The sequence below is a fragment of the Seriola aureovittata genome, chromosome 7 (genome assembly GCF_021018895.1).
Source record: "Seriola aureovittata isolate HTS-2021-v1 ecotype China chromosome 7, ASM2101889v1, whole genome shotgun sequence".
Taxonomy (NCBI): Eukaryota; Metazoa; Chordata; class Actinopteri; order Carangiformes; family Carangidae; genus Seriola; species Seriola aureovittata.
In genome coordinates this window covers 23,892,751-23,913,170 of record NC_079370.1, presented here as the reverse complement: position 1 = coordinate 23,913,170, position 20,420 = coordinate 23,892,751, and the positions used below count along the sequence as shown (strand labels likewise).

Genomic DNA, 20,420 nt, shown 5'->3' with positions numbered 1-20,420 from the left:
TTCAGTAATTTGGACTCTTGCTTCCACTTTACCTACTATTACTAATTCCATTCTCTACTGTGTTGTTCTTGAAAAACTATTGTATGTTTCAGTCATGTACAAAAGTCATATTAATGTGATAACTGAAGTTATCAGTTAGTTAGAATTTTCACTCACTGTACAATGCCATTGTCATACTGTCTTATTCAGGCTGGTATGAGTACACTCCTCCGCTCCTACTTTTACTGTATACTCACTTGACTTGACTATATTTCCCACTTCTTACCGTGAGTGATGGAGTCCTGCATAAACATGACATTTCTTTTAGCTGCGCTTATGTCAGTCTGATAGCTGATCCTGTATCAGCCGATTTGACTGATGTGCCATAAGTGATGAACTTATTGACTGGTGAATTCATTCAGTCATTCATGTGTTTGGTTTTCACTGTGCCCACTCAGCACAAACCAAAAATCTGCGCCTGCATCTCTCCTGCCTCTGACAGCGACGCTTTTAAATATTCAGACAAAGTTGGAGACTGACAACAATGAGGGCGTTTTTCAATATTCCACGCCGTTTGATTGAGGCGATGACACAAATCGTTATTTACCACTTTCAGGTCAGAGACACGCACTGTGTCGCTATCATTGAGCTGGTCAATATACATCACTTCACAACCCAAAGGATTACGCCTCTTATCTGAAATGATATTCAATAAAGTATGACTGCAGAAATACAGAGTGGAGTGTTCTTGCTTGGATCTGGCTTATGCTGTGAAAAAAAAAAAAAAAAAAAAACACTTTATTGGAATTAAGATCCAAGTCAAGATTAGTACCTGAGGAAACAGCAGTTAGATTTCTGTTCCAGTGCCATGTCTTACACTTTATTCTCCGCTGCTCGGGGACTAGACCACAGTGCACTGTTCCCCACAAGCCATGGGGGTGTAATAGGATGCCTTTGTGAAATATAGAGAGACGCCCCAGCACCTTGCACAGATCATAGCACGGGCTAGGTTTGGTGAGCCTAGCTGGAGTATCTGTGTGTGTGTGTGTGTGTGTGTGTGTGTGTGTGTGTGTGTGTGTGTGTGTGTGTGCGCGCGAGGCAGAGACAGAGAAAGTGCTGTGTGTGCCTGACTAATATGGCCTCGCTGGAATGCCCCGCCATCGGAAAAAAAGTCCGCGAGGCAACAGCAAAACTTTCCCCAGGTCCCTCTCTCTGATGCTCCACAGCCCGAAAATACCATCAAGGTGGACGGGATGATATCACTCACTCATTTGTGCTGCCTAATTAGCTGCTGCAACTCCGCTGCTCCTGCACCATCCATTCAGAGCTTGGAGCAAAGCGAGCGTCACTAACTGGAGTGGGATGAAGTGAACTCCACTGCTGCCGCCGTGTTAAAAACTTCAGTGGATGTGGTCTGGAGCAGTAGCTAGGTGGTGTTTTCTTAAACAAAGTCATATTTTCATACTCCAGCTGTCATTAGATTTTTTCCTGCATGTGTTGTATATAAAGTGGGTTTCAAAGTTAAATGTTCACCCGGAGACTGAAATAACTCCTGTCATTATGCATTCCCTTTTTGTTTTCTGTGTTTTATTTTCCCCTGACATCAAATCCCACACACACACACACACACACACACACGGCCCCCACCCACCAACCGAGCCAAAGCCCCAGCCCTAGCACTGTATAGCTTTTCTTTCCTTGTCGGGAATTTGATAAAGCCTTTAGTGAGTGTGGTTAGAGCACTTGGGCTGAGGATCTGATGAGAAGTGTGGGGTCTGACACACACAAACACACACAGTGTAAGTACATTCTAATTAGCTGATGTATGCAGGACCTCATCCATGTTGGAGGGGTATCAAAAAGCAATCAACGCCCCATCCCTGATGAGCTCAGAGAGACACAGAGATTCACATTGTCTATGGAAAGATGATGCTTGGCTGGACCTCGACTCGGCTTTCCAAACCACCATAATGCCATGCAATCACAAGACATTATGCACAGATCTGAACCCCAAAGCCACAGGATAGAGAAAAAAGAAGTAAAAGGGAATATTGAGTTCATAATTCAAAAGCCTGATTATGATGGCCGCTCTTGTGAAAAGCTGCTGTGGAGAGCCAGAAGTGGGAGAATTGGCCTGCGAGTGCCACAAAATCAGGTTATAAATGCAGAGGAGAAACATGTTTAAAAAACTGTCATGATCAAGAGCAATACAGTGCAGATAGCAGAGAAATCAGCAGAGTTAAGATGACAACTCGTTGCCATGGAAAACTGAAAAAATTAAGTCAGCAGCGAGTGTATGGGGGGAATTCATGAAAGTGATTCTTCTCAGTGGAGGGAAATCAAATAGAAATACAATATCAGCCACAGCAGAACTCCTCGGTATCAGCATGAAATGGTGAAAAAAAAAAAAAGAAGAAATATCCTAAACATATGATCTAGGATTTTGTCACCCATTCATAATCTAATTTGACCTGAGGCCATACAGCCGATTCGTTTCAGTAAAGACCATAGGTGTTTTAGCTGCAGGCTCCAATAGAGAGAGGCATGTGTGTCACACAAAGACCATCGGTTAGCGACGTACCGAAAGGGACTCTGTATCACCATCTTATCTTCAAAGGACTGGGCAGGGGCTCAGGGGAGCTGTGCCACCGCCTCGCCTCCACACAGACACACACAGAGGGGGGATTTGGACCTGCAAGCAGGAACCAGAGATCTCTCGGCCGGCACCCAGGCCTGGACCCTCCTCCAACTCGCCCGCGGAGAACAGGCAGGGTTCCTGCACATGCGGCACGACATCAGTGAGCTGGTCCCCCCCCCAACCACCACCACCACCACCACCACCACCACCCTCCTCCTCCTCCTCCTCCTCCTCCTCCTCTCTCTCTCTCCTCCCCTGCAAACCCTCTCCGCCGACTGCCTGCCCATTCGCTTCCTGGCCTCAGCTTGACGGAGGGGATGGGATCTGAACTCAACTTAGACACAGAGTTTCCACATTTCACAGATGGCTGGGAGAGGCTTTGCATGGAGGTGAGGAAACAGAGAGAGAGAGAAAAGAGAGAGAGAGAGGGAGCGAGAGACAGAAAGAGGGAGAGAGCCTCTTCGCCGGCGCCGAAGCGGTGCCGATTTCACACCGCGGTAGAGTGCGCTAAAGCAGGCCGCCGTTAATCCACTCACTGAGGGGAAGGCCTGGAGCTATTCCGCCGCCCGACCACCATCTCCCTCCACAAAGCCATAAATGGTGCATTATACAACTGGGCTTCAGAGACACTGCTGATATGCTGATAGGTGGCGGACAAAGACCAAAGCAACCACAGGAGCGGAGCCACATACAGGACTGAGGGGCCTTAGCACAGGAGCAGAACAGCACACATGTATTCAGGCATGATCTCTCAAACGCTGTACCTGCTGAGGTGTGGACTGTTAGAGTGCTATATCTGCACCTCTGATCAGAGTTAGTTCAACCTCTGGATTCGGCCTCGAGACAGAGATGGACATGCACTAACACTCCCTCTTCTTCTGCTCTACAACAAAATAGCTTTTTTTTTTTTTTTTTTCTCCTTTCTCCCCACTGTGAATTCATATCTATAAAGTTACCAAAAGTCTTGAAGATGAGTCTTTGAACTTATGAAAGGCAATCATTTTGAATGAAAGGAGACAGGAAATATATAAACATGGGGGAATTTAAATAAATTGCCACAAAGAAAATCACGGAAAGGGCAGTGAATTATGTAACGATAAGACAGCCACCAGCCTAAGCCACAAAATGGGATGTTTTACATGAAACGAACAGCGGTCTAGATTAGAGAGCCATCCTGTTTAGACATGAGGCCAATTGAGTTGATATCACATGTGGAGAAAATTTGCAAGATAAGTGGGAACTATGAGAATTGTTATAATCCAACTGTAACAAAAAGCTGAAGTATATTGGCTTTTCCCCCCAGAAGCACTTGCACGATAAACATCTCTGATGAAAGAAGTTCATTACTTGTGCACTGTGTAATGTAACATGCTGTATTATGAGTCTATGCCAACCTACAGTGAAGCAGTCTTCTAAATGAAGCCTCAGGCATTTAATGGACATCATTAGGTGAAAACATATAAGAGATAATTATGGTAATTACAAATCCCTTTTATTCGCCCTGAGTCTTTGACAAGAAGGTTGTCATATCAACCACTTCAAACAAACAAAGAGTTGTTGTCTCTTCCCCTAAATGATGTCCGGTTTCATTTGGATGGGAATTGTCTTCGGATTATCCTTTTTATTGTTTGGTTAGTGGCTCTGAATGGAGGCTACATTTCTTTCAATGAAAACTTGATTAAAACAAGTGATTCACAATAGTAGAATTTGACTTGCATTTGCATAGCCACTTCATTACAAGTGAGACCTTGATCTTGAAAGCAGCCCCATACAAAGCTAATGGACATGTCTGTTATGTCTATTAGAGATGGACCCTCACAGGAACCAAGGCCTTCTATTTAATGTTATCACTATGGGCACCCAAGGCCCGTCTTATTAAATTTCAGCTCTGTAACAATAGCTAAAGGAACACTGGTGATATTACAGCTGGTTGTGACCAAATAAAAATAAATAAAAAAAATAAAAAAAATCCGACAAGATTTTGTTTTGGTGAAACTTAATCCAAGTGTTACTGTTATTGTGCCACACAGGGTCAAACCCAGAACAGCCCATATCACTCCATCTTAGTGATACACGATCTAAGCAGCGCGTACAGATAAAAACGTTGCATGGAACATCTTTATAGAGCGGACGAGAGCGAGAGGCAAATGGTGAAAGACTTGGGTGTTTATTTACAATATGCATCCAATCATCCTTTGTCACAGTTCCATGTTCGTCTTTTTCCGAAACCACAGAGAGACACTCGCCGTGGAGATTCCATTTTTGGCCTCTTTGCTACACAAACTCATAATATGGTGCCGTCTTATCAGATCCTGCTTACAATAACAGATTCACTGCGAGTCAAAGCTGTTGTTTAACTTATTCAATCCCATGGGAAAATTCAGTTCAAACAAGTCAGGAGACATCTGCCAGTCCACAGCAGTTGATGATGTCAACGGCGCTCTGCTCGTACCAGATTCCTCCAGCACTTTCAATCATTCCTTGTGAGATTACTGCAATAGGATATTACTGTACAAACTATGACCATGTGTCCTGCTGCCACAAAGCTTAGCAACATATTACAGTTTGTCAAAGCAAGCTATTGCGAGGGAGAGATAGATACAGAGAGGAGGAGAGAAGCCATTGACCTTTGTGTCCTTCATATTTGCCTAGCTTCCCCTCAACCCCAATCTTTAAGAGTGAAATCATCTGATCCCAAACTAACTGTCAACTGGCTTGTGATGGTGGCAAAGCCAGCAGACATCAATCAATCAGATTTTTCTCCTCGTCTATCAGAGGAGGCTTTTTTTTCCCTGTTTTGCCCGGGCTTATCATCTGACCCAGTTGTTATCCTGTTTCTGAAGCTTAAAAAACTTGATTATGGTCAAATGTATGTCTCAGGGATTCACAGACACATCCCAGACTGAACCGCAGGAAGAAGAAGAGGAAAAAAAAACCCAACATATTATCAGTATTTCACCACAGAAATGAATGCAGGTTGTAATGATTGTAGTTTTTCAAAATGAGCCTCTTAATTCTGCACTTATGCTGGAGCTGAGGAGTTTGAGGCAGATATCTTTGGTTTTCAGGAATGCATGATTGCGTGAACCTAAGATAAAAATCCAATCTGATATCATAAGACAAAAAGGCATTTTAGTTGGCTACAGCACTTGCTCAATGTCAACAGTTTTTAGTAATTACTAGATAAGCATTCTCTGAAATACACAGAGAGAGAAAATTGGCTGATTCTGAAATAATGGTGGCTGCATTTCTCTCTGGATGTTTACTCTGTCACTTCTCACAGCCTGCTCCGGGATAATAAGAAGCAGGAGACGTGTGGACTTTGCAGCACGTCACTCATTACGTCACCCTCCGATATTACACACACACACACACACACACACAGGCCGTCTAATCTGATTTGCATAATTTACCCGAATATCATCGATCATCATCAACCTGCTCCAACTGGAGTGCGGCTTCCATTGTGGCTATTTCTGTAGCAGTGCTCCCTTGCTAATCGCGTGCAGGCAGATATGGCCTCTGATCACATGATGTGTAAGCTGTGCTGTCAACAGCTTTACCAGCTTTGCAATGGTGCAAATCAAAACACAGCCTCTTTAAAGTATTAACATGTTTTGAAGTTTGTTTTATATTTTCAGCATATTTGACATAAATTGTTTATCTATTTACAAAGCTTTGTCATTAGTGATTTTCCACTGAACCCTTAAGATGCTGTGTGTTTTGTGCCATTTGTCTGCCGGAAAATGCTGATGTACAAATTGAACTGAAAAGCTTGTTACTTAATCCTCTGTTGCCACCTATTCCTTAACTATAGAGCCTGGTGCATTTTATCCTGATGCGAAGTTGTGCATCGCGCTGCCCCCCCCCACCCCCCCAATAAAAAACACATCCCCAGTAATTCCTGCCAAGCCAGAGATTTAGACTGAGCAGCTATTAGGGCGTCACTTTCTGGTGTGCCAGCTTCTATCCTGCTCCTGCCACATCATTCCCCTTTAAAAAAAAAAAAATCACCATCTCATATTTATTTTTTTAATTACTGAAACAATGTTTATATTATGTGGATGAAGTCAAACTCCAGGCTTGGCCAATAATTCTACTGTATATTGCTGACAACATGATGATGCCTGCTGAAAAATGTGACTCATATTTCCAAGGAGTCCCTTTCCTTCCTCTCATCCAAGATTCAGTCAAAACCCTCATATCAATTTTGACATATTCCATGAAAATGTTCTGATTAACTGTGGCTAATTAAATTGAAATAAACAAAAAGAATCTTAATACAGAAATAAAAGTTATTTGTGTCTCTGCAGTGGAAGACTGACACATTTCCATCCCTGGACTTTTATTTCTTGAATATGGCAAGAGGCGAGTTCCTGTTGCAGGCGCAGAGGAAATGTCAAATCATCACACAAATGTGATGAACCCAATATCCATATCCATGATACATCAAAACCTCGGCATGGCACAAAAATAACTGCAATACCTCAGGAGCAACCTCAGAAATCCCCTTAATTGAGCAATATCTTCATTCCTGATCCATGTGCATCACCAAGGTGAAAAGGGACTGTGCAAGTTAAATGAAAGAAGAATTCATGATGTGTGGCGGCCTCTCTTACTCACCCTGGCTATTTCCCCTCTTGGCAGGGGCCAAATAGAGAATGTTAAATGAGGCAATTGTGTCCCGGAGGCAAAAAGAGGAAGAAAAAAAAAAAAAAAGCAGGCAGTGCCCCTGCTCTCTGCTCCAACCCTGAGGAGCATTCTGCAGCATGATGAGGTACATCCAAGCACCCAGGCCTGCCACTGCCCAAACAGCTCCAACCAGAACTTAAGTTCCCATGAGAACAGGCTACTCCACCCTGCGCTCCGTACAATGCACATACAAAATGACCACTCATTACACAAATTCCTAATCGCGCTGCACAATGCACATAAAAAAAAAAAATATGCAGGTGAACAAGAATGTGAAATGACTGTGTGGAATAATATTGGCTTAAAATGAATTTCAGCCACATTTCAATACACTCAGACAAATACCACAAATATCACTCTTTTATTTATGTTCTGGAAAGTAACTAAGTAAGTTTACTCAAGGAGTGTATTTACTGTAAGTCTAATTCATATTTTATTTCAGTATTCAAATTTAAGGCTTCTCAATACTTTTCATTTCCCACACTTCAGAGGGAAATGCTGTACTGTGTACTCCTCTATAGTTATTTAACAGTTATAAACACCGGTTATTTTTAGATTATGATTTTACATACAAAACAACAGTGTTATGTTCTAAATAATATAAGTGCGATGATCACCACTTACAATGGTAAAATGCCACTTGGATGAATGAGCATGAATCAGTAATACTAATATAATGTATAATAATCATGTGGGCTATTTCCTGCACAGTAAATACTTTTAGTACATTCTTCTACCAATGCTTGTGTACTTTTACTTTACTCTAAATTCTGAATACAGGACTTTTACTTGTAATGGAGCATTTTTAGCTCTGCTGTTAAAGTAAAGTAAAGGATCTGAATACGTCTCCCACCACTGGTTATGGGGGTATCAATAATATGAATGAATCTTAATAGTAAAAATGCCCAGAGTCTAAACAGATATCTTTATTTGTCTGGTGTGTCCAGTCAAGAGCCCAAAACCAAAATAAATTCAGTTTACTATCACAAAAGAAACTGAAGCAAGAGACTTCTTAGTTTAAAAGAAATGCATTAAAGATAAATCGATCATCAACCTTTTTTCTGCCAATGAACTTTGTGTTGTCTGATTAATCCATACTGGACCGGTCATTTCAGCCCTGCAGAACTTTGCATAATCACAACATAAAGAGCCTCATAAACAGTGAGTTCCAGGACACAGTGCGTCTGAGGCCTGGAGAAAGACCAGGATGTAGAGTGTGCTCTGTTAACATTCTATGACGGTGGCTGCAGGAAACTGATCTCCCCTGCAGTCCGACATTGTCAGCTATACAGACATACTCCACGGTGACACCTCTGATAATCAAAGCTTTGTCTGGGTCTTAAAAGGACGTACTTGAACAACAGCGAGACCAGAGGCCCTCTTTGCTGTAATGGCCTTTGGACATCAATATTTAAATCTTACATCTCTGTTGTGATTAGAATGCTGCCTTTCTCTGTTTTTTCACCCCCTCTCTCCTGAAACAACAAGGTGGGGGTGAAAAAAGGCTTAAATCGATGATCTTTGAGTCTAAACTAGATTCCTAAGCAGTTTGCCACTCTCAGCAGCAAGATAAGATAAACTCTCTTTGACCTAAGAGATGAAGTTGCCATGACGATCAGGGAGTCCACTTTCTCTATTGATATTTTGCTGATGTAACAACAAATGGAACTAGATCCTGCTCTTGATAATGGTGATTAATTAATACCGATATTGATCCCTACAAGCAAGAGACAAGGCTATTAACTTAAAGCAGACTGAAAGTCAATTGTTACCCGGGGGCTCAGTGGGCATCACTGATATAAAATCTAACTAAACACAGAGGAATATGGCTGGGGACAGAAATGTGAAATGAAATAGGAAATACACCGTGAACGCAGTCAGCAGCTACGAGCACAATTTGTATTTGATCTGCACATATTTCTAAAATTAACATTTTGTTCACACTGGCGACAGTTCCAGTGCCTGAATGAAAACACAATGGTGACAGCTTGAACCAGCGGTTATTGGAATAATAGCAGTGGAATTCAGGAAAGAGGAAGATAAAGAGGAAGCTGCGTGAGGAAGTGACCTCCACCTTTGCAGCCACCCTGCCCACATTTCACACTGCTGTCCAGGCACTGCGAGCTACAGCGACAGGGAGGGCAGGATTAGGCACCGTCAGTCCATCGGGCTGCCAACCCCAGCTCATCACACACATCACACAGCACAGTTTTCAACAAAGGAAACAGCAGCTGCTATACATTCCTCTCCCTATAGCAGCAACGCCTGTGATATAAGTAGTAATAGCAACACCACACAAGCACAAAGTCTTTCATTATACACACACACACACACACACACACACACACAAAAAAACATTTTACTTTAGACACAACAGGAAAAAACATTACAAGGAGATGACATTCATCTGCATTGTTGTTTTGTGTCAAAAGTGAGGAGGCAATTGGGGATCCTTCAGCTAAGACGAGGCAACGGCACAAGCTGTTATTGGCAGGGAACAGATGTTTGAGGGAAAGTTGGCATTCAACAACCATTCTTCTTCTGACAGAAATCAACAAGAGAAACACAAGAGACACGGCGTGATTGTCACCCAATGAAAGAGAGACCCTTAAATATACAGGGAGGTTGGCATGCAAACATTTTTTTGATTTTACACCCCCAAAACATCTGACTGCTGGAGTTGCCAGCGTTTGCGGGGCCAAGGGTGAAATGCAGTGTATACGACTTCCCCAGCATCAGCACTCTTTCCGTATACAAGAGAAGCAGAGCTGAGCTAAGTTGTAGGAAATATGGATGAAGAGTCTGCTCCCTGAGAAAAAAGACAAAACAACAAAAAAAAAAAAACATCAAGCTAACAGCTCTGATCCCTCTGCTAAAACACATAGCCACTTGCTCATCGCACAAACTGTACATGCACAAATGTATACACAAGCAAACATACAGACAAATTCAGATACAGGATTTTGGCAGTCAATTCAGTAAACACTCCTCTTATCCCTTACTACTGTAATCTGCCTCTGATAAATGCCCCTCAAAGATAGAAATGTCACCTGATATGATAAACAATGTTCTGACGTTACATAAAGTGGCCTTATGCTAAGGAGTTGGAGAGATTAACTGTAGAGCAGAGATGGAAAAAAAATGGTGGCTACGATAAAAAGCAGATTTTTAAATCGAGCAGGGAGCCTTGTTTGGCTGTGGTTCAGCTCTAAACTGACTGGTTCAGGAAAGCAGGCGCCTTATTATTTTTATAATCCAAGGGGTTGTATGCACAATGCATTGGATTTAAGCTAACTTAAAGGTCAGTGCATTCTGTAGCAGGAAACAATTACAACCAAATAACACCCAGGCAGTTGCATTAAATGTTTTTTTTCTCCAGCATCATATTCCTCAAAGGCCGTAATATGAAATATATCAGTGAGACAATGCATCTACGGAAATGGGATAGGAAAAGCAATATTTACAACAACATCACTATCCCCTGTTCCAACTGCTTCCACAAGGTATTATGGGTAAAAATAAAAAAAATAATAAAAAAAAAAAAATAGAAAAATAACTGTACACTGCAGTGGAGCAGCTTTACAGATGTGAGATCACTATCACATGAGTAGATTAGGTGTTTTGACAGTGTGACACAGTGGTGAGCTCTGGGGACTTGAGCACTTGCCGTTCGGGTGCTATAGAAACTTACAGTAAAAGAGCAGTATAATCACTACAGTATGGTGCTTGATTCTGGTTGGACGGTGTCGAGTGAAAGAGCCAAAGGGAAGCAACATGAATTCTCAGACGGTCCATATGGTGAAGACAACAGTAAAGGGGAGAACACTAAGTCAGTTTAATAAGCACATTTGACATTAGATGTCCGCGCATGGCCTCAGAGGGCCGCTTCAATATGTTCCCATAAACACTGGTGGAGGCACGCTCCCTACATCATCCAGATTCCCCTTTACGCCGTGAAACTTTGGGGGGCAATTTTACAGAAAAATTACTCTGAGGGTCCTGGTTTCAATTCAGCCTGTTCATATCTTTCCTTCCTATTAAGCATCAAAATGTTCTCCTCTCAGTACGAATAGAGGTATGGACACCACCAGCAGCCGGGGAGAGGCGAAGGGGGTGGGGTGGGGTGGGGTGGAGAGAGTGGGGGGGGGGGGGGGGGGGTTGTTGAAGGAGGAGGAGGAGGACGGGGAGGAGAGGAGGGAGGGAGAAGAGAGGATAGAGGGAGCTTGGTGGAATTCACACATCATATTACAGCAGCTAATCGCAATCCGCAGAGCATCAGCGATATTTTCATCATTCCTGTCAAATTCTACTGACCTGCCTTTGAACAGCTAACAATCTGGGCAATTTATTGGCATATTGGCACGGGGTGATAAGGCTAAAAACAACAGCAGCTAGCAGCTGGCCCTGGGAGATGAGCTGATAACATTGATATGTGCTCCCACACAAAACACCTCCACCACTATCTCCTCTTTCTATCAAACTCTTATTACAATAAAAGTGTATAGGGGTTTTTCGCTTTCTTAGAAAAGCAACAAGGGGAGGGGGATACAGGAGGGGGCCCAGGAATATATATTTATATATAAAAAAAATCAGATGTAACGTTTCACAGAAAAAAAACAAGGGGGGAAAATACATAATTTATCACTGTATTATCGGGATATCCAGGCAGCCTAATCAAGGAGCACTGAGTGACTATTTTTTGCCTTATCATCCAAAGTGGTGGAAACGGAGAAGGAATTATCAGCCAGCTGCAGATTGCTGGGCTGGAATTTTAATGGTAATAATCGGGTTTCTGATGGTATATCTTCTCTGCTTATCTTTCCCATTATCTGGCCTTATCTCCCCAGTCATCGGAGCAAATTAATGGTGCTCTTTCAGCATCGCCTTTTTATCACCGCTCAGAGAGCACCCAAGGGGAAAGAATAAGCAAAATATTAAAATACTGCATAAATCACAATTTTAGATAACGGTCCAATGTATGCAGGGGAGGGGGGGGGGGCTGCGCCCAACAACCTTTTTGTCCTTTAGAATGACTGTCTGTGCTGACTTTCTGTGCAGTGCCTCCTCGGCCTTTTTCCCAGAGTTCCCGGGGTAGAGGAGAGGATCTAGGCTCCCCGTGACCTTTCTGTTTCTAACTAGAGCTTGATTATACAGTACGGCTGCACACCGGCTCAGTATTAACAAGATCTTACACATGACATACTAATTCACACAAGTCCGGGTCACAATGACGAAAGCGTAACACAAACGTTAGACGTTCATTTGCTCAACAACAAAATTTCGGATGCTACGATGGGATTGGTCCAAAGATGAGTGGGCCTATCACGTCATATGGTGTCGTGCTTCTTTGTTGATCAGAAATGGTTGTGGGTTTTATGGTGGATGCCAGCAAAAAAAAACACAAATATGAACTCAAAGATGGTTAAAATAAAAGCATGTTTCTCCAAAATAATTATTTCTCTTCAGAGTTTGAGGGAACTATACTGTACCAAGCTTCTCTACACTGTTTTTAAAATAAGTGGATTTATTCATAAAACATTTCAAACAAGACGATTGTCAGTAAAAACTGAGATATTTAAAATGTTACACAGGTTGTTTTAAAAATAACTGAGGAAACTAATTATTTTCATTAATTTTTACATTAATAAAATCTACAGTACAGAATTAAAAATACTGATAAATCCTTATTTTCTTTAGCTAAAAAAACAAACGTCAAAATCCAGATTGCAAACGTCAAAAATGCCTTAAAAACTTTAAAAACTTTTTTACGACACATAATTAGTGAGTTACAGTTACGTGTGAAATAAAACAGGGTGACATCAAGTCTCCTCTGTGGCTCAATCTGTCTGACACAAATGTAATAAAAAGCTCTTGTACACCAACACATGGCCTCATGAATTCATGCATGTGAGCTCACACACACACACACACACACACACACACACACACACACGCACACAAATGTTGCCCTACTTCTGAATTGTCTTGAAGCACACATAAACAGTGTGACAGTGACGTCCTACAAACGGTTGCATGTGGTTTGATATTTGATATTTTGACCCCAAACTAACCACAGTCTGCTTTTTACAGCAGCAGCATACAGTGGACAAACTGAAAACACACACTGTACACACACGCACACACACACACACACACACACACACACACACACACACACACACACACACACACACACACACTCAGATGTCAGCTGTATTTGCAATGTGAAAGTGTGTTTATGTTCATGTGCTTGTGTATGTGTGTGGGTGTGGGTGTGTGTGTGTGTGTGTGGACAAATCCCCACATATTTGTGGATGATCTACAGGCGCTTTTAAATCGTTAAAATTATTCAAAGTTGTGTTGAAACCTTTATTTTAAAAAATATTCAATTTGACTAAAATTCAACAACATGAATATGATACACTTTTGAATTAATGCAGGCCACGAGGTTACACTTCATTTAAATATCCCTGGATTCAAAACAAATAATAGAGCTCTGTATTTCTGAGGACAGCAGTTTAAATGTTCATCTATATTTGAAAAGCAAATATGAGGAGACTGTGCAGCTGAGAGGGAAGGTGAAAGAGCAAAGCCACACTTCAGTTCAATTAAAATTAAAAGATGCCACAACTGTGCCTGCTCTTTTCCTGCTACTGCACGAGGTGCAACTATCAATCCATATTTATAATCCACTGTTTACAGGCTGCATTGTCAAGTTTGTTAAAGTGTGTGTGCACGTATTTATGTACACACACCTGCTAGTCAGTGTGAATGGGAAAAGGGGAAAAAATTACGAGTGTGTGAAGGAGTTGGAGTGTGTGTGTGTGTGTGTGTGTGTGTGTGTGTGTGTGCGTGTGACGTGTGTGTCTATGTGTTACAAATAAAAACATATAATAGCAATACAAATCAAAAACAAATCGGCCTTTTACAGCAGCCTCGTGCTGCAGCTTCATTATTAATTACCGGCCTATAATTTATAATTAATGCTGATATAATTGGCATAAAAGGCTTTACAGAAGACGAGTCTGCACGTTCAGTCAAAGTGATGCACTGATACACAATTTTGGATGGAAACTACAATAGCGTCACATCAAACACACAAAGCCAATAACTTCATTTTGCTTCAACTTGGCAGCAGCAGCGGTGAAACTTTTTCAGCCAGCAGCACCGTGGGATTTGGATTCTACATCACATCTTCAGAAAACACTAAATACGTGCGGAGGGAGACTGGAGCGTGCGGACCGTGACAGGCAACACATGAGTGGCGCGAGCTGAGCGCTGCTGAATCGGCTTCAGTGTGGTCACTATCATTACAATATTCTGCAAACTCTAATAAGCTTGGAAACGCAGTGGAGCGGCGAGACAACATTCAAAAAAAAACTTACGTTTGATCTGCCTGGGGTTGCTCTGCTTCCTTCGGGACATGCCTGCTGTGCGGCTGGTCAGTGAATCCAGGTGTAGTACTGACAGATCGATAGGTTTTGGTTCATCCAAGCAGCCGGTTTTTGGGTTTTTGTCTGATGGAAATTGAGAAAGAAAAAGAAGAAGAAGGGGGCACCAGTACTTTTTACGCACAAGTCTATCGTTCCGTCTGTCTTTCCTTTATCTTTCTCGTCTCTCTGGCTCTGGCTCTGGCTTTCTCTCTCTCTCTCTCTCTCTCTCTCTCTTTCTCCCTCTCACACACACACATACACACCCTCTCTCTCTCTCTCTCTCTCTCTCTCAGTCTCTCGCTCTCTCTCTCTCTCACTCTCTCTCTCTCTCTCTCTCACTCTTTCTCAGCACCGTTCTCCGTGATGAGGCTGCACTTCGACGCGATCCGCACGGACTGACTGGGGAGGTGAAAGCGTTTCGCGCTTTTGTTTGAAGATAACGTTTGTTCCTCCCCGGGTACCGTAGCCGCGGCTTCGTGAACTTCACTTGATCCACAATTACTTTAACTCCAGCTAATTAATTAGCGTCGCCCTTAATTAGCGCCTGTGTTTTGGGGTAAATATCAACAGAGATGGAGACAAACTGCAGCTCGAGCCGTGATCTTCACCGAGCATCACAGTGACAATATAAAAACATTTGTCTTTATTGAGGGAAACTGCGTCTCACACATTTTTCTTTATGACCCTGCTGCCATCAGATTAATGCTGCTTTAAAACCATATACATTTTTTAATGTTAAACCTTTTGGAGGAGGGGGGGTTTAGGTGAGAGCCCACCACCACAGCTGAGGGTAATTTAACAGCCTTTAACATGTGGTCCTAGACTAATCTGAACCCATACTGGTTAAACACAGTAGCTCTCTTGCTGCTTGACTACTCATTTTCCCATGATGCACCCTGAGAGCTGATCTGGATTGAGATGCCATGACTTCAAATGACTTGACCTCTTGGTCAAAAGCTGAATTAGGCGCCTGCTGTCTGTATTTTTGAAAACATGCACAAAATCTATTCAGAATTACTAAACAGTAATAGTAGTAATAGTAATAGTAGTACAAACAACAGCCTGGTGTAAATTCTCTGAGCCTCATAGTTAAAAATGTGTTTGACCTTTTATTGTGAAATATTTTCAAATTGACACACTGTGTTTCCAGGAAGAGAAACAACTCTTTTCCCTCTGTTTATTTATCAGCATTTGATAGACTGTCGATCAGGTCGTGAGCGGCTCCTCTTGGCTACAGTCAGTCCGCCTATGGACGAGAAAAATATTCAGAATTTCTTTTTTTTTTCTTTTTTTTTTAAAGAGAGAAAGAGCCTTCAAATCATTCAGATTTTGACTGCCATGTTCTGAATAGTTGCCCAAACTGGAAATCACTCCTCTCAATTAGCCAGTTGGACTGCCAAGGAAGACAAGCAAGTGGCCTGTGAAATTATCTTGTAACCCAATTCCACAACTTTGGAATGGAGTCTGAAACTACAGAATAATTTATGTGGCAGACGGGTCAGCGGCGGTTCACCTTGAGGAGAGCATCTGTCTTGCGAGCCTCCTCAGTTTGTCTCTCCCTCTCGTCCTCTGGTGGCTAAAGTTTTTCTCATTCTTTCTTTTTTCTTTCCCCCCGTCACATGCAGCCTCGGTCAGGATCCAAACACAGTGATGTCATGGGATAGTGACAGCCATAAACGGTGAATCATTTCATTATCTCAGCCTTGTCACACTGCGCACACCCTTTTATATCTGAAGGAATGAGGGAGTGATGATCCATTCAGAACAAAGAAAAACTGTTAAATAGATGAAGAAAAAAAATCAAAGTAAAGATTTAGTTGCACACACACTAGATAAACTCGACTAGATTGAAGCTTATTAGATGGTTAAAAATGAAGCAGTCCCACACTCTCTAAAACTACCACGCTTAAAACATCCATAAATAGCGTTTACTGGCCATATTAGGAACCCAGCACCAAAATTAATAATGATTTGTGGTAAGAGCAACAACATAGTGAGAGAGGAGAGTCAAATTGCCAGCTGAAGATTAATTTAACGCCACTCCTAAATCCTCTGAGACTGGAGCATGGTTCTTCTCTGCCGTTCCTGAGCCCCAGTGGCTTGTTTGAAGCCATCTTTGATTGACAGGTACAAATCTGCGAGAGGAAGAGAAAGCTTTTTTTTTTTTTTCCACTGCTCGGACCAGATGGTTGTGATAATTAACATGATACTGTTTCCATCGCAGGGGAAATCACTGACACAAGGTTGGTCATATTAATAGGTTAAGGTATACTGTATGCTGTGGAGATGCTGCGCAGTGCACTCACATAATCAGATTACGGGGGGAAAGGGTGATTTAATGTGCTAAATCATTTGATTAGAACTGCCAAGTCACATTTGGGGAATGCCATTCAGTGTGAGGGCAGTGGAGGTGGGCTGTCCGGTGGCTCCATCGTGCTCATTCTTAAGGGAAAATAGGTTTCGGAGCAATAAGTTTCTCTACAGCTCATTAGTGTGATGTCATACACGACCCCGCGTCTCATTTAGAGCTTTAAAATATTTTGTGATAGTGACGTTTTGAAATTAACTAACAGACAAAGTTGTGTATTAGTGACGGGGTTATTTATCCACATCATATATTTTTTCCAGTCAAAAACAGGGCGATATTGACGTTCACCACTTCTTTAGTTTTACTTACGTTTTACATTGAATTTGAAATGTAAAGTTCATTAGGCATGTTGCTGCAGCCTGTGCTAGGTGGCATGTACCATCTTTGCATACACACACACACACACACACACACACACACACACACAGACAATTTACACCCTTTTTATAACATTATATAGTAGTAAGGGACTGTACAACAATATTTATAGATGGATGGAGGCAGCTGAACTCTATGGTTCATATTTAAAAAGCAAGGCCCTCTGCAGCATTATTAATATTTTTATGGAAAATGCAACACCCTTCCTTTCAATATCTCAAAATATGATACCATTGAATTGGTACAAAACCTTAAAATTACAGAGTATTCATTCTCATAGCCACCACATCCCACAGCATGAGAGGAATATGTAGAAAACATATTAAAATGATGCGTCCTGTTCATCAAAGCCAATCTTTTTTTTTTATCTTTTTTTTTTTTCACTTTACACACACATTTAACTTTATTGTAGCTCTGCTTTCTGTTGATGCAGAATAAAGTGAAGGTAGGAGCTCCTGATAGTTAGTGAAAAATAACATGCTCGCTGCACATACAGTGCACAGAGATCCATGTCTTTTCTGTTTGAATACAGACATACAGATATATATTAGCTGTTGGATGATTTTAATATGGAGGGAAAAACTTATATAGAGACAGGATTGTTGTCCAAAATGCACTTTATGACCTGTTAAGCACATAGAGCTTCATATTTTTGATTGAAATATTTGACCATATATTTAACTGTAATAAATCTTTAAGAATAAATTAAAATTTACCTTCAGGGTGAAAAACGTTAAAAGGCTCTCCTGTGCTCTCACAAGATGTTTTACCCTTTCTTCATCCAAAATAAATGAAACATTCATAACCTTCCCCCTTTTCTGACCCACACCACTCCTATCCATTTTCCTACACTCCCTAAATGGCATGCGATTGCATCGTAACAAAGTTACAATACAACAATCATCCAACACTTAGGTCTTAAATGATCTGCTCTGCAATAACCTGAGCAGGTGTTCGCAGTTGTTAAAAGTAAAACAGTGTTATTGTGTTAATTTTACGAGAATCCTGAATTGAGTTATTGGCACAATAACAGCAGCCTTCCTCTTGCACTGTTTAAGTGAGCTGCTCTGCTGACTGAGTAATATCTCAGGGTGTCTGGCATGACAAATTACTGGGTTGATTTCTTTAAGGGATCACACATGTCCAGTGGCGCTGGGAGTGACAGCCATCGTTTGGACAGGAACTCCATCCTTAAAGAGCAGCCTCAGCAGCTCAACTTGGACATCAGTGTTATGAGTTCTGCCTGCTGTTGTGTCACCCTCTGGCTGTTGGGGATTGGTTTGTCTCCAGAGGATGTGAGGTCTGTGTGTGTGTGTGTGTATGTGTGTGTGTGTGTGTGTGTGTGTGTGTGTGTGTAAAGTGATGTGGATGTCGGGTAAATGGTGGGGGTGGCACATATATATATATGACTGTTCAGGTCCTCGATATGTGTAAGATACGCTGTATAAGAGAGAGATAGAAGGAAGAAAGAGAAACACATCAACTGAAACGGTAACAAATCAAAGCCGAACAGTTTTTATATTGTTTTTGCATAATTTCCCATAATTCTTTGAGGTTTTCTATTCAACCACATGTCCATGAACGGCCTGGCTTTACCTATGCAGTTAAATCACTCCTCCACATGACACAACCCTAACATTAGTCCGATTCAAGACTTTTAATAGCTATAATGTTGAGTTGTTTTCGTGTGTCCTGTGTAAGATGCTGCTGTTGGTGCTGGTTGTGGCTGAACGCTCCAGCTCTCCAACCCCCCCCCCCCCCCCCCCCCCCCCCCATCCCCCCGCCCCTGTCGATCCAGCCAGCAGCTCCAGCAGCAGTGAGCAAACAGATGTCTGAGAGAGTGCCCACTCCGCTGGCCGAGCTGCCAAAACCACCCGCGGCCCTGGAGGCCTCAGCGCCAGCTCTTTCCAGGGAGGCTTCGCTCTCCGTACCACCATCCAGTACCCCCCCCACCCCACCACCACTTCCTTACCCAAACCCATCCCTTCCATTTACCAGGGAGATATAAAATGTGCAGTGCACTTTGAAACAAAAAAAAAAAAAAATGAGACCTTCAAAAAAAGAAAAAGAAATCAAAATGCCACACAACCTCACAGCATCTTAAGATTGCACCATAACGTTAAAGTCCAGGGAAGTGACGGAAATACTAGAAGAGGGTGGGATAAACAAACTATGCTCCTCCCAATGGGAGTGTGCAAATCTGTAAATAAAGGCTTTTTGTAGAAGAGGAGGAGGAGGAGGAGGAGGAGAGAACCACAGGGCAGTATATTCTTACTGCTAATCACACTGTCTTTTTATGTGGTCAAAAGCTGAGATTGTGACACCTCCAGGGGATAACAGCCTTTTATGGATTAAAATCATAAATATCCCTTCTTCTTGAAGGAGTTCATTTCTTAAAATAATAGTGTTGCATTATTAAGAGAGGGGGAAAAAATGATCTGACAGTGGGAGGTGAGGGAATGCAGCCTGTAGAACGAACGAACGAATGAATGAATAAACGGATGAATGAATGAATGAATGATAGACATCACCCCAAAATGACCTCCTGATAGTCAGTTCTGATATCCATGAGGAGATTTAAAAGCTCCATTTCTTCTATAAAAATGTAATTTTAATAATATCTTTATAAATATATAATTCATAAATAAATTAAAAGTCACAGAAAAATGGATCTCATGTCACTTGTTCCAAGATTTTTTTACTTTTTACCCTTTAGGGGCTCAGACACAGGTGAAAGTGTGAAATGGATTTAATCTGAGGTATATTGTTAATGTAATGTAAAATAATATGTCACTTCACAGATGCGATGTCTGCATAATACAGAATGTTTTACAAATTCTTGTTGATTTGATATAGCATGAAAATTGTGTATTAATATACAGTATAATTCCTGCATGTTCATGAATGAATTATTTTTTATTATGCGATGCAT

General features: G+C 41.8%; 1 protein-coding gene across 2 annotated transcripts in view; it reads right to left on the bottom strand.

Annotated features, from left to right (window-relative positions):
- The window catches only part of zfpm2a (zinc finger protein, FOG family member 2a), a 121,949-nt gene extending 106,827 nt beyond the window's left edge, over positions 1–15,122 (bottom strand). For both annotated transcript variants that reach the window (XM_056379873.1, XM_056379874.1), the window contains exon 1: positions 14,695–15,122. In XM_056379873.1, coding sequence (XP_056235848.1) covers positions 14,695–14,734 — 40 coding nt within the window. In that variant the 5' untranslated portion in view covers positions 14,735–15,122. The remainder of the gene's footprint in view (positions 1–14,694) is intronic.
- Positions 15,123–20,420: the final 5,298 nt, after the last annotated feature.